Below are 15,064 nucleotides of genomic sequence, written 5' to 3'. Positions count from 1 at the left end.
GCGCAAAATGTGAACCTCCCAAACCTCCTATGTTACGCCCTCCCAGAGAAGCTCCTCTCTGGCAGAGGAGAAAAGGATGTCATGGAGATTGATACATCTATCTACACCCACCCTATACCAACAGTCGTGTCAACAGTGACAAGAAACAGTGGTTGGGGAGACTTGGGGAGACAATTTGAATGGCTGTAAGAGGCTACCAAGAGGAAACAAAGGCCAGAAAGTATGAACGTGGTAAATAAGATTAATCCTCTTCATGGTGGAATCTTCCCGGAGTCAACAGGTAAGAGCGTCACCTTCTCAGGGCAGCATTTGACCTGATTGTTTCACTGAGAGGCAGAACTGGCCAGAGATCAAGATATGAGAAAGATATAAGAATATGAAAAGATGAGTTTGATAGTTACAAAATGTAGCCTACACTTTTAATTGTTTATGCAATTGACATTGAACAGTAGGAGAGATTTTTTTTCATTGGATTCTGTCTGGTTGTTTGTTTTCTCTGATTGTTTTTCTTTTGTGGCAGTTATCACATTTATAACCATGAAATCAATCCAGTAACATAAAGATTAGATTGACTAAATGTCCAACTTAACTCATCAAGCTGTTTAGGGTTTTTTTTTTGCATACTTAGCAGCATGATTGTATTTTGGTTAAAATTCTCCAGAAAATCTTCTATTTTTATAATCTGAACAGAGTTACATCATGAAGGCTTGTTAAGGGTCTTTACTGTGTAGATGAGTCACATGGATTTCTCCATGATCGTTATCAAAACAAAGTAAACCATGATGAAGATATGTAACCACATGAATCCCTCACTACACTCTTTCTCTACAGTCTTAAATCATAATTCTTTTATCTGTCAACACTGGTCCTGTGTGGTTTGAATATTGAAAATCAACAGCATTGCAGAAGATGTAACAATTAAGTTTGTTTAGCTCATGAGAGATCTGACTCGACGCTGCCTTGCTAGCGAGAAAATAAACATGAGTGTAAATTAAGCTCAGTTAGAAATTCCTGTCAATTTATTGTAGTTGGGGTAGGAGTCAAGATAAAAATGCAACCTAACACAACCAAACTCAACATACCTCTGGGCTCTGGGGCAAAGTCGTCTGTTTATTGACACTTATTTTACTTACAGAAAAGGCCTTTGTGATGGAGTTATAATTATAGGAACAAGACCACGCCCCTCTCTCTCACTAAATTCAATCACCTGCGCCTCAGTAATTCAATCATCCGTGCATAACTATATAAGCGTGTCTAACCTCTTTCTCTCCCGTTTGTCTCAGTTCTCACGCGACCTACGACACGCTTGCATCGCACACGCTTACCTCCCGCTCCCGCTCGTGCTCCGTGATCCACGTTCCTCGACAACATACCGCCCTCGACTAGATCCAGCAGTACCAACGAGATATCTCCATCACCACCACATCCACATGGAACCCTTCTCCTCCAGACGCCGCGCTTCTGATCAGCTGGGATCCAGACGCTCCACACGCATCCACGCAATGGCCCACTCGGACGCGGCTCTTTTCCAAGCGATTAACATCTTCAACCGGGAGTTTGCTCACCTCCGGAGAGCTCTCAAGGAGACGGTCGTCCCACTCCTGCTTAACAATGATATAGACAAGCTTTCCAACTCTATGCAGACTCTACTTCCATCAACCCTCTCGCCGGCAGCTCAAATCCTCCCGCTCTTCCGGGTCCATTGTCCGTCGCCGGGCCGACGCACGACGCACACAGATGTCGTCACAACGCCACCTACTACAACAGAGCCCAGACTTCTTCAGTCCCGGCTGAAGGCCAGGCTGAACTCCAGATACAAATCCCGTTTCGCAGAAGCGACTACAAAGCCAGGTTCTTCCTGCTCCTCTCTGCCTCCACCTCCACCACATAGATGTATAAAGAGAACTGGATACAGCGTCGGAGGCGGGGCCCCGTTCATTCCTATGAAAGTTGCTCAGTGGCACATGAAGCCAAAAAAAATCGACTTCCCGGTATGAAAGTACCCGGATCTTCTGCATTGTGCGGCCCAAAGAGCCTGCGCACTTGTGACTTTCGCTGGCCGAGTTGACTACTTCCGGTTCAGACCTCCAGCTAACTTGAATGGTGATAAAACAATTCAATTATGCGGCTCTTCTGGGCTTTTGAAATGTGATCGGACCAAATGGATTTAATTCTTATAGTGAGATGAGTCATTTCGCGGGGGTTGTGACTCTCAGAAAAATGTATCCGCTGATTTACAGACGTCTCTTTCACAATGTAAGTCTATGGGGAAAAAGTCTTTTTGGGCCAATGTGCATCACGTGACGTTGTAATTACACGGTTTGGCCACTATGTCAAATTTGCTTCAAAGCCTGTATCCAGTTCTCTTTATACATCCATGCTCCACCACCGCTCCGGACGGCTGCTCACTTCCGGGTTTCCCGCCCAGCGCCACCTCTACGCCGCACGTCGATGACGTCACGACGCAGCCAACTGCTTCAGCCCTCTCGCAGGGCCAGGTCGTATCTTCGCCTGTGCCTGCTCCCTCCCTGTCTGATCTGTCTCGTGTTTTTCGTCTTTTCTCTCATCCCCGTGTCCGCAGGCTGCACAATCGACCCCCGCACATACATCCCCTCATCCTTTCCTCTTCCCTTCCTTCCGCTGCAGCTACCTCTACGCTTTCGGCTCCACCTGCTCCAGCAGCTCCTTTTGTTTCTTCCCTCAGCCACCTCCGGTCCTGCCATTACCACAGCAACAGTTGCTGCCTACTCCCTCTGATGGACCCACTCAATTTCCTACTGTTCTATCAGTGTTCCCCTCCCTTCCCCAACACCCAAATGTTTTTTCTGTGTCTTCAGCACCCCCCGTCGCCGATCCCCTCACTCCAGCCGTCGTTAACACTGTGCCCGCGAGCACTTTCCTCTGGCCTCCGCCACTTCGCCCCTCCACGGCCTACAAAAAAAGCCAGGCGTTCCAGTTCTGCACAGCCTCCAGTTCCACCACCGCTCCAGCCGACCACTTGCAGGTTCCCTACCCAGTGCCCCCCATACTGGCACACCGATGATTCCATCCTGCCGCCACTATGGTGCAGCAACAGACTGTTTCAGTCCTAGCTAGAGCCAGGTTGTATTTCCCCAACCTGCCTGCTCCCAATGTCTTAATTGCCTCGTGTTTTTGTTTCATCCCTGTGTCTGAGACCCACATCTTACCACTTCAGACACATCCCTTCATCCCTCACCCTTCGACCTTCATCCCCTCATCCCTCACCCCTCCATCCCTTCATCCCTCGACCCCTTATCCCCTCACCCCTCGACCTTCATCCCTCACCCTTTGACCCTCATCTCTTCGACCCTCAACCCTCAACCCTCATCCCTTCATCCCTCCCTCGATCCGTCTTTTATGAATCATCCTAGCTCTCCTCCATCGATATTATTTGTTTACAGCGCCCCTTTTCACTTCCTCCTGCCACAGCTACTATAGCTCCCTTGACTCGCCTGCTTCTTTTCATTCCTTCAACGTTTGTTTACATCTTCAGGTATCATTGAGGGCATGCCCTCATTTTCATTGACATTGACAGCTCTGCCACAGTGAACAATTTTCATTGCAATTGATTCATTGCTTCAGGGAGCCTGGTTTTCCTCAGTAGTTGATACGTAAGGAAGCCACAGAGCTCCCTCCTTTCTAACCCCCTCTGTTTTGTATTTGTTTTCGTTTTTGTCTCATCCCTGTGTCCACTTGGCATCCTTTCCTCTTCCCTTCCTTCAGCTGCGGCTACCTCAGCGCTTTCGGCTCCACCCGCCCCCGCAGCTCTTTTCTTCTCTTTCTTCCCATAGCCACTACTGGTCCTGCTGTTACCTCAGCCACAGTTGCACTGAGCCACGGTGCTCCCTCTACTGGACTCATGTATCTGCCCTTCATCCAGCCCTCTATGAACCTCGCAGCTCTCACCCTACCCCCTCGTCCTCCGACGCCCCCAAATGCTTTCTGAGACAAGCGCACTACCCAATACCACGACATCCTGCCGTGCTCAGACGCAGCAGTAGGTGGTTCGCCTCCGATCAGCCACCTGAATGGTCCCCCACCCTGAGTCTCGACCCCCGGGTTATTATAACAAAGGTTCAGGAACAAGACCGTGCCCCTCTCTCTCACTAAATTCAATCACCTGCGCCTCACTGATTCAATCATTCTTGCATACCTATATAAGCATGTCTGACCCCTTTCTCTCCCGTTCGTCTCAGTTCTCACGGCCCTCCCCCCCAACGCCATTTTTCTCCTCTGTCCCCTCTCAGTGGGCATCACAGTGGTTAGCACTTATACCTCACAGCAAGAAGGTCCTGGGTTCGAACACTGGCAGTCCCAGGTCCTCTCTGTGTGGAGTTTGCATGTTCTCCCCGTGTTCGCATGGGTTTCCGCCAGGTATTCCGGTTTCCTCCCACCATCAAAGACATGCTTGTTAGGGTTAATACTTCCGCATAAGTAATTCTGCTTGTCATATTCTAGGAACCACAGGGGGATGACGAAGCAGAAAGCTCATCAAGACATGTCCCCCACCCTGAGTCTCCACCCCCGGGTTCCTAGACGCTCCAGCCTCTTTGTGATTCCATTTGGTCCCCGGTCATCCCCATGCCATCGACCCCCTTCATCCCTCTCCTGGCCCCCATCCAGCCCACCATACACTATCCTCATCCAATCTAGAACCCTCTCGACGATCCAAATAAAACTACTTTTTATACCGTTCAAAGGGTGTGGTCTTGGTTAGTGAATATGGTCATTAATTGAAACAGGTAAAAAAAGAGTACTCTTGATTATTTTAGTGGTGAGTGCCCACATCATGTCACCCATCAACAATGCTCATGATATATTGAACAGTACATAAAAGCATTTTTATACAAAACATCATGTTATCCAGGTTACAGTGTTTCCAACAAGTGGAGAATTAATTAGTGGTGGTTGACCCCACCATTAATGAGCATAAAATAATCAAAATCAGTAATATCATATTTTAAAATAATAAATAATATATTTCCCAGCCGGCTGATAGTGAAACTGTGAATTTAAGTGTAGCCATTAGTACAACTCTGAAATATTGAAAGTATATACTGTACTGACGGGTGACAAAAGAAAAATAGAATTAAAATGGATTACACGTTACAAATGCAAGTATATTTCCTCACTGTGAATAAAAAGGTTACTGATCAATACAATTCTAAAAAAACAACAACAAAAAACATTTCTGCCAGGTAGCACAGTGGAAAATAGACTGAGGTTTTGACTTGAATGTTTGAAAAGATAAGATTTAATGTATTTCACTGAAATAATGTTTGTGAGCTACTTTTTAAAATTAAAGGTTGACGATATAATATTGTTCTAATGGCAAGAATCTATTTATACAATAAATGTCTAAATACATATAATTTATTTTTGTTCATATTGCAGCTGGAGATAAACCAACTGGAGATATATTAGTTAATTCAGAGAAAGAGAGATGGACGGTATAAATGCTGAGATCTCTAAGATTTCTAACTTTGATTTTTGGATTTTTTGGAGTGAGATTTTGATTTACATGAGGAGGAGGAAGGTCTAAGGTGAGGCAGTCGCAGCTCGTGGATATGCTGCAGGTTTCGGTTTTATTTGTTTTGAGATATCGGTCTCTGAGATGTCTGCCTAAACCCCAGTACAAGAGGTGACTGGAATTAGCACCGACCTGTGGACAGTTTTCATAAGGTCTGTTTCTTCAGTAAAAAGTAGTCCCTATAAAACTGTAGACAGTATTCTGTGGGTTATCTGCTCAACCCCTGTTGTATTGGACACTGGTTTTGGAAAAATATGATGCTGTTGAATTTTTCAGATGTAATTTTTCAATGTGGGCACCCCAAACAAATATCCATTCTACTTTGTTGTATTGTGGTAAAGGAAGTAATCTCAAAGTAAAAAGGTAAAACCAAACCTATCTGCATGACACCTCAAGGGAGAAGTGAGTTCTTTTTTACTAATTTGGGTGAACTTCCCATTAAATGGACGGGGAGGTAATAATGTTAGGTATATTTGAGCAAAACAGTTCACCTCTGTAAAGCATCGTGACGTCTTAAACCACAATAATACAACACTCGCTAAATGTACGTTTCAGGAAACACTGAAATTCCTGCGCATGCGTGATGTTTGGTTTATCTGTTCACTTAGACAAATGATGCAGTTATTGTATAGCTTCACTGATGGTACAGTAAAATGTTTTCATTATTACCTGTTGACACATTTTGTTTTTATCTACTCTAAGGATAAGACAGGGTGCGTTCAGTATATGGATTTGCTCGATATGGAATGGCTGTGGATGGTGTGCTTCTATGCGCACAATAATAGCCTACCACTAAATTGGAAAATATTGTAAGACTGCATTCAAGCAGCGAAATCTCACTGTAATAACAAACTTGAAAGGAGAGAGAATATTAAATATGAACGTATACATATACTGTATATAATTTAAATTTAGACTTAATCGTCCCGGCAGCTCTGGTTTGGCTGGACTCATCCTGAGGACGTCTTCTATGTTCCAAATGTTTTTACTGGACAAACCTGTGATCTGTGTTTAACAGCTAAAGCCCTGAAATTAGCCCTGAAAGCCCTGAATGACAGTTAGACCCTGACTGAACCTGTCACCATGTAGAAAGATTTCAATAATTAATTAAATTACCGCTGCTGTGCCACGTGCGTAAAATGCGCACTTGGAGACGCACATATCGATCTCGCTGCTGAATGGCAAATCTGAGATATAGTGAAGATATAGATATATATATATATAGTGAAAATAAAAAATACCATCTGAAAAGTTATTTATAAATGAGCTTGTAGTTTATTAGCCTAGTCAAAATCTTGAAAAAGCCTGCAGTATAGTCTCTTCTATAAGAGGCTGTTTATATAAAGACTGAAACAAACTAGCAAAATGACTGAGGACGCAGTCAGAGCTAAAAAAAATTCTTCATAGTTAGATGTGGATTTGATTTCAGGTCTTTTGCAGGTTGATTGGATGAAACTTTGGATCACAGAGGTGAGATGTGACTGTAAAAACAGATGTGCACAAGATGGACGCTGAAGATTCCATGGTTGCTATGTTTGTCTCCAGGCGCATCAATTCTATATGATCATCATTTAAACCTCAACAAAACCTAACTGTAAAGAAAAGTTTTCAGAACTGTCATTCGACGATTTCTTGCAAATAAACGCTTCTGTTGAGTACTTCTTACATCCTGTTAAGGACTAAAGACTCACTGAAACTGATGAGAGAGAAAAAACAAACTTCCATCATGGAAAATGTGAGATTTGAACACTTTGAAAGTCTGTGTTGTTTTCAATGTATTTAACCCTTAAAGGTCACTAATGTTTTCTCTAAAGGCTCTGACATGAACACTCCCCCAAGTCGGGGTCACATGGTAAAAACAATATGTTGAAGGAGAAGTTCGGATGAACTAATGAATTACAGGGAAATGAAGAACCTGCACATGTGCCTGTTATTTTACTGCAGTGATGTACATTGTCAGTACTGGACTGTACCAGCTCCATTTATACTGTATATTCATAAAAAATGACCAAATATGTGCATAAAAAAAAACTAAATCACTGCCTTACTGACAGTAATGTCATTATTTCATATATGTAATTAGATTATTTATATCACCCAGCTCCCAGCTGATGGGATACATGTCGATGTTGTGAATTCAAATGCAACACTGGAGTATTTGAAGTTAGTATATAATACCCAGCAGATATGTGATATTATATTTTCAGACAGTAGGCAACATATTGATTTAAGTCTCTGCCCTGAAGAAGACCCCCGTGTCAAAATGTGCTTGTAAGACCTATTCCAGCACAGAAAAAGGGTACACACTGCACAGAGAGAGCAGATAATGTTTTCTCTGGGGTCTCCTGGTCTGTTTATGGGCAAATATTAGGGAACAGAAGTTTCCGCCATTTTGAAGGGGGAAGTTCACTTTTTTGCAGAAATGGTGAAATGAAATTTACATTATTTAGTGCCATTTGTTGCATTTACTGCACTTGTGGAGCCTCGTTCTAACATGTATGTATTGTTGCAGTGTGATGTTCCCATCACCCTGCAAGACCACAACTACTCAAGACGCAGAATCTCTGCACGCTGGGCAGACGCTGTGAGGAAGCCTGCAACCTGGAACAAGTGTCCATGCTGCAGGGATGACCAGGTTAGACTTTTCAATTTTCTGTTTTTTTAAAGCCTTACAAAACATTTCATAATTTACTATATAGGAAGTGTAGAAAATCAAAAAGTATCTCTCTAACAACACGCTTAACTTGCTGACTGTCGTCAACTAGCTGCAGCCAATTACAGAACACTATCTTGTTGTCAAATAAAACAAAATTAAACACTGTTCATGTCACATGAAGTACTGAACATCATGTGTTTTATTAGTGGTCAGTGCCTCATTAACTTTTTAAGTTGCATTGTGGGATAATTTGAGTTCACTATTTAGGGTTTAATTAGGCCATGATAATATTCACTGGACTGTTTAGGGTATATGAATCCTCACAAACTACTGAATCAGACAATTCTACAAATGTTAAACACACTATGTTCACTATATTGTGAATAATAAATGATTTTGGACACAACTGCTGCTGCATAGCTTTAATGCTCTGCATACTGGACTTACTTTTCATTTGACCTTCCTGTTAAGTTCCCATCAAACTATGCCAATTCACAGCTTTACTCTGTGACATTATTTTCCTTGAAATGAAATTTTTCTTGCATCCAGACTTGAATAAACTAAGGGTTATTCCTCTAAAGCCCTGTAAATTGTGAAGGTTCTTTTTACTTTTCCAAAGTCTTGATCAGTGCATCTAACGCAGATTTTTCTCTTGTGAGATTGAAACATTATCCTCTGCTGAACTTCCCCAGGAGCAGAAACACCAGCAATCTGCTACTACTGCCAAACTTCCCAGGAAGAGGAAGCGGACATCCATGGCCTGTCATTCCAGACCTTCTGCTGAACCGCCAGAGGTATTGGCTCCCACTCCTGAGCCCTCCAGCTCGGCTGCCGACATTCCAAGGTTGCTGAATTTGGTCCCTCGGTCCGCCATCCCACCTGCCAACCTGCCAGTGGTCTCAAATATGGCCCCCGGCAGCCCCCGGCCCTCCACTGCTCCCCTGCAAGATGACGGCCCTCTGAAGATACACAACCGCTCAGTAGAAGAGTACCAGCAGATCTACCATGAAGTGGTTGATGACATGCTGACGTATGTTTGTGAAAAATCTAAATCTTTTTCAAACAAATCATTGTCACATTTTTAGTATCACCTAAAAATCCATTGGTCATTTTTTTCAATATATAAAAACATTTTAATCCCACATATTGTGATTATTAAATGTTTGCTTCTTTCACTCCTCACAGATACAAGGATGGCCGGCCGCGTCCGTACAGTTTGGAGCTTGGCCGTCGTATCAAGCAAAAGCTGTGGGAGAGACTGAATCGTCCCACGTTTACGACCTCAGCCAATGAGGACGGGCTTGTGAATGTTGATGTATCATATGGGGTTGGAGTCTATCCTCCCCTTCATGATGTAGATATTTCATTAGAACCAAAGCTTGAGCAGCCACCAAGAAAAAGAGCTAAGAACTGAAACTGAACTGAAAGTATCAGTAGTTTGTAAATAGTTAAAGACATTAGAATAGTTCAATAAGATCAAATCTGTAAATAATATTTAGTTTTAAGTCTTTTTAATAGGTAGAATTGTCTCATTTCATCAGTAAATGCAGCTTCTGTCTGAACTCTTTTCCAGCCAACTACACATCCAACCTCTGCTGTTGCAGCCTCCACCTGCATGCTCTACCATCCACCTGCAGCCTGAAGCTCCACCTGCAGATTCTGGAAGAAAATTACAGACACCTCCACTGACAACCTCTGCAAACCACCTGAAGTGCCATGTTCTGCCCTAAACCAGTAGCCTGTTTCAGCCTCCATCAGATCTAACTGTGCCTCCAACTGACACCAGCCATGTGCTGTCCTAGCCTCCACCTGCAGACAGCAAATAGCTGCAAACACGTGCTCCACCTAAAACATCTTACGGCCAAATTCCAAACAGCAACAAGTCGAACCTCCACCTGCAGCCTCTGCCAGGAGGCAGCTGCTGCCTTCATCTGCAAGTTGCTGGCAAAGGCTACAGATGGAGATTTGAGCTGCAGCAGTCTGTCAGAATCTGCCAGCGGAGGCAATGGCTGCAGTCTGTACCACCTCCTCCACCTGCAGATTGTGGCAGACAACTGCAGCCTGGGCCTCCACCTACAGCCTCTGCCAGAAACCTGCAGCCATCACCTTCATCTGCAAGTTGCTGGCAAAGATTACAGGTGGAGATTTAGTATCTGCCAGTATCTGCAGGTGAAGGCGATGGTTGTTGCCCAAACCTTCAGCAGGAGCCTCTTCCAGCAAACTGCACCACCTCCTCCACCTATAGGGTGTGGCAGAATGCTGCAACCTGAACCTCTACCAACAGATGCTTCCAGCTTATCTCTGAAACATCTGTCTCCACCTGCAGATTATGACAAACAGCTCCAGCTCACCAGCCTCCACCACCAGCCTCTGACTGCAACCTGCACCACCCCCACCAACTACAGATTCTGGCTGAGCCAGCTGCTTCCAGCTCCTCTTTGAAACATCTCCCAGGAACCTGTAGCCGCTACCTCCACCTGCAGGTTCTGGCGGAGAGCTGCAGTCTGAATCTCCACCTACAGCTACACCAGGTGTGTATGTCTTTCACATAAAGTACTGTAGTTAGTGATGCACAGTGGAAAGTATTGTATATAATTCTGGGCTGCATTGTGTCCTCTCACATTGACCCTTTGCACATCATGAGCACTGTTAGACGGTGCTGTGTAGTTTTTTGTGTATTTTTAAAAATGATTTATGCCATATGTTGACTGTTTCTTGGATTACTACCGATTGTTTCTCTTTCCTTCTTAGTTTGAACATTCTTTATTGTGTTTGTTGGGTCTTAATCTTAATCTTAATCCTCCACTTGCAGATACTAGCAGACAGCTGCAGCCCAAACCTCCAGCCTCCAGCCTCCAGCGTCTGCAAGCTACCTGTACTGCTGCCTCCTCCTGCAGATTCTGAGAGACAGCTGCAGCCAGAACCTACATCACTACATCAACTTCCTTTGCTAGAAAGTTGAAGAGCCTCCCTCCACCTGAAACTACTACCAAACACCACCAACAGCTTCTTCCAGTCATCCACAGAACCATCCTCCTCCAGCTCACAGTAACCATCTGCTCCTCCAACCACTGCCTGCAGTCTCTATCAGTAACCTGCAACCCCAATATCAGGAACCAGGCTATAGTTTGATTAATACAGTGACTAAAAACATATGATTAATCCATGTCTGAGCTCTGTTGTAACTAAAACAATGTTTGAACATTTGGAAGAAAAACAAAAAACAAAACAAAAGGGGTATTTATGTCATATGTATTGTTTTGAAAATGCATTGTGAATGTTTACTGATTTCTTTTGAAATATCAAAACAAACTTTCAGTATTTTTTGTAATTAAATGTGTAGAGAATTTTCATTCTATCTCAGGGAAGGTACCTTAAGGGAATTGCATATTGTTAAAAATGGACCTCCAGCACTTAAACGCACCTTACAATAATTTCTTGTATTGTATTGAAATGAATTTGCCTCTTTCATTATTAGACCGTTTCAGGCTGCGTGTTTGAGTCCAACATTAATCTCCAACTCAAAATACTTTTGATATGATATATAGTTATATCAGGATTTTTATCACTTTTCCTCCTTTACAGAACTTTTTTCCTCAGCATTGCAGTTCATACTAACCATCTACATTTATAATAATTAAGTCATAAGATTTGCACGAACCAGTAGAAACATTATTTTACTTGACAATGTAGTTTTTAGTCAACACAGTATTAAAATAAATGTTGCAAAATGAATATGTTTATTTTCCACCAAGGTTTGTTAGCTGACCAACACTGAATGAATCAAAGCAAGTTTCAGACCATCCTGCAGATTACTTGGTGTTACTTTCTTACTTTCTCTCAAACTTGTGGAAAAATTTCTATAAAATATATTATAATAAATATAAATAAAAAGAATAAATCAATTATACATTCATGTAACTAAAGACATTTACTCAAGTATTGTACTAAATTTGAGATACTTCCGTTTTTTTTATACTTCACTACATTTTAGTGGGTAATGTTGTACTTTTTACTCCACTACATTACTACCACTTTAAAAATGTATATTTAATGTGCAAACACAATCATCATCTTATAAAATACAACATATTGTCTTATATAAAACCACCCAGCAGTAAGTAAAATGGTTAAATAAGCTGTGCCTTGACCAGATGCAATATTGTAATGATGTAAACATGTTAATGAGTTGGTAATGGTACTTAAATACATTACCATTACATTGACAGACAGCAGTTTGCTGCATGTGTTTACCTTTGAATTCATTTTACTCATACTCTTGTATCTGAATCTGAATACTTCTTCCACCACTGCACAGAACAGATTAACAACATACTGAGGGTAAAGTAATGATCTGAATCAATATAAGATGTGATGTTAATAAAAATGGCATGAAATTAAGGGGACAATTATCTGAATCATGAAATTATTCTATATAATCATTTCGGTTGATTTGAGAACAAAGCTGATATCCATGGCATTTGACATCTAGCTGCTCTGTCTTCATCTGTATGAAGATACAAATGTTAGTAGATGTTTCTGTCTAAAAAAAAAAAAAAAAACAGGAAACGGGCTCGACAAGCTCCCATGGTGCCAGGGCCTCCCATACCAACCGATAACATGCACAAGACATGGCCAGGTTCTGCCTGTGCGCTGGCAGGGCCCCCAGGTGTCACCGCGAGCGGCTCTACCTGGCGACTAGAGGCTCCCCTCGGCATGCAGTCATCTCGGCAGCATTCCAGTAGCCGAGGCGTGGGCAGCCACAGGGGTTTGTCGAGCCACGTCTCCTGTGAGGGAGTGTAATAGAAAATGACTGGAGGAGGTCCTATTTCAAATCTCTGATGGAGACCTTGATGGCATCATTGATGACATCAAACAACCAGTGCTGTCAACTGAGTGTGGACATCCTCTGTGATGTAACATAGGCGTGACATCACAGTTGATGTCAAGACCAACATAAAATAAAATGAACGAGTGAAATAAACATCTGAAACTCAAATTCATTGATCAATACAATATTTCTCACAACAACAGGTGGAGTTAAGGGAAGCTTGATTAATGCCAATCACAACAGCTCCTCTCATAAGCAGCAGGCACTTTAATGAGCCAAGAGTTCAGGAGAAAACTGTTCTTCCCAAGATAAAAAAAATACATACACTTCCCTAAATATGACTATACAGCCCGAGCACACCAACAATAAGCAAAATACATTTCTGAATGGGGGAGAACGTTAAGTCATTGAAAAAAAGTTTTTACAATTATTATTCAGGTCTTGCAAACTGCAAGATCTAACTTCAAAATATTAGTAAATGTTTTATATTGATATATACAGACGGGTGACAAATAAAAGGGATTTTGGACTGACGTGTTAGACAGCGCTCTCCACCACTATTAAAACAACAAATGAGGGAATATCGTTTTGAAGAATGGTATAACTGACTTTTATAAAAAATAAACAAATAAATAAAAAGTTGCGATTTTTTTCTTTTCATTTGAATGTATGTGATGTACATTGTTTGTATTGTATATTTTTTCGAATGGACTGAGTTTGACAAGAAAGTTGACATAACATAATATAAACGTGGTCAGTACATCGATAACTAATATGCAGATGAGAATAGAAGCCACCTTAATGCAGAAATGACAGAGGTTGTCACTCCGACACAGACCATCAGAAACCTGGATAATGTAAGACTCATACAGACATATCCTGAACAGGACTAAAACCAGAACACGTTGTAAGAGGCAAACAGCGGACATGTAAAAGTACTTCATACCAGTCTGTGTGTTGTTGACACGTTACAGACCAGTGATGTGAACCCAGTGATGTGAACCCAGTGATGTGGCGAAAATGTCAGTCAAGTGCGCCCCGCGCAGTGCCTCAAATGTACACAAACATACATAAATATACATAAACGTATATAAATATACATAAAAGTACATAAATATACATAAATGTACATTCACGTACATAAATATACATAAATGTAGATAAATGTATGCATGCAGTGAAGAAAGAAAGCAAGAGGATAGAAAAGAAAAGAAAAGAAAAGAAAAGGAAAGAAAGAAAAAAAGAAGCAGCAATATATACAGGCTCTGAAGCAACCAGGCTGCCTGAGCCTCCCATACCAGCACGACAGACTAGGCCAGATCTATGCACTGGCAGGGCCCCCAGGTGTCATGCATCGCGAGCTTGAGCTCAGCGGTGCACCGCGAGCTCGAGCTAAGCGGTGGACCGCGAGCTCGAGCTCAGCCATGCATGACACCTGGCGGCTATCGAGGACTCCCCTCGGCTGCGGACCGAGGCGACGGCTGCCGCATGCTGCTGCGGTGCATCAGAGCCTCCACGTCTCCTGTGAGGGAGTGTGGAATGGAGATTGATGGCAGGAGGGGGTCCTATTTATAAACTCGCTTCCAAGCCTTGACGCTGTCATTCATGACGTCAAATAAGCACTGCTGTCAACTGACAACTGATGACACATCAATATGGACATCCTCTGTGATGTCACATAGCCGTGACGACGAACATAAGATGAAACGAAAGAGTAAAATAAACATCTGAAACTCAAATTCATTGATAAATAGAATATTTCTCACAACAACAGGTGGACTTAAGGGAAGCTTGATTGATGCCAATCACAACAGCTCCTCTCATAAGCAGCAGGCAGTTTAATGAGCCAAGAGCTCTGGAGAAAACTCTTCTTCTCAAGATAAAAAAAAATATACACTTCCCTAAATATGACTATACAGCCCAAGCACACCGAATATTAACAGACAGCACCCACATTTATACAGTATGCCAAATATGCTTTGGAGGTAAGATTTGAATTTCTGTTGCAGAAGACACTGAAATTCCT

General features: G+C 42.5%; 1 protein-coding gene and 1 long non-coding RNA gene across 4 annotated transcripts; one reads left to right on the top strand and one right to left on the bottom strand.

Annotated features, from left to right (window-relative positions):
• Nucleotides 1-2,350: 2,350 nt before the first annotated feature.
• Nucleotides 2,351-3,392, bottom strand: LOC122997110. Its single transcript, XR_006407145.1, has 2 exons — nucleotides 3,294-3,392; nucleotides 2,351-3,256 (listed from the first exon to the last, which is right to left on the bottom strand). It is a non-coding gene; the product is annotated as an uncharacterized LOC122997110 (long non-coding RNA).
• A 3,434-nt stretch (nucleotides 3,393-6,826) lies between these two features.
• On the top strand, nucleotides 6,827-11,939 carry LOC122997109 (uncharacterized protein C22orf31-like). 3 transcript variants are annotated; one of them, XM_044373096.1, is made up of 6 exons: nucleotides 7,034-7,286; nucleotides 8,064-8,186; nucleotides 8,900-9,237; nucleotides 9,393-10,345; nucleotides 10,534-10,738; nucleotides 11,020-11,939. In XM_044373096.1, exons 1-4 carry the CDS (start codon nucleotides 7,251-7,253, stop codon nucleotides 9,619-9,621), a joined length of 726 nt encoding a protein of 241 aa, XP_044229031.1. In that variant the 5' UTR covers nucleotides 7,034-7,250; the 3' UTR covers nucleotides 9,622-10,345; nucleotides 10,534-10,738; nucleotides 11,020-11,939. The 3 variants fall into 3 exon arrangements, with proteins under 3 accessions (XP_044229032.1, XP_044229031.1, XP_044229030.1); XM_044373097.1 differs by lacking the exon at nucleotides 7,034-7,286 and adding an exon at nucleotides 6,827-7,021 and having other exon boundaries at nucleotides 9,393-10,738; XM_044373095.1 differs by having other exon boundaries at nucleotides 9,393-10,738.
• The last annotated feature ends 3,125 nt before the right edge of the window (nucleotides 11,940-15,064 follow it).

This window comes from Thunnus albacares, chromosome 14, assembly GCF_914725855.1.
Source record: "Thunnus albacares chromosome 14, fThuAlb1.1, whole genome shotgun sequence".
Classification (NCBI taxonomy): Eukaryota; Metazoa; Chordata; class Actinopteri; order Scombriformes; family Scombridae; genus Thunnus; species Thunnus albacares.
The sequence above is the reverse complement of the archived record's forward strand: the minus strand, read 5'-3'. Positions and strand labels throughout refer to the sequence as shown.

What these genes read in the sequence shown, in the direction of transcription:
- LOC122997109 (XM_044373096.1), top strand. Translation starts at nt 7,251, where the DNA reads ATGAGAGAGAAAAAACAAACTTCCATCATGGAAAAT. An exon ending in AAACTTCCATCATGGAAAAT is followed by an intron (nt 7,287 to 8,063) that starts GTGAGATTTGAA and finishes GTATTGTTGCAG; the next exon opens with TGTGATGTTCCCATCACCCT. An exon ending in GTGGTTGATGACATGCTGAC is followed by an intron (nt 9,238 to 9,392) that starts GTATGTTTGTGA and finishes CACTCCTCACAG; the next exon opens with ATACAAGGATGGCCGGCCGC.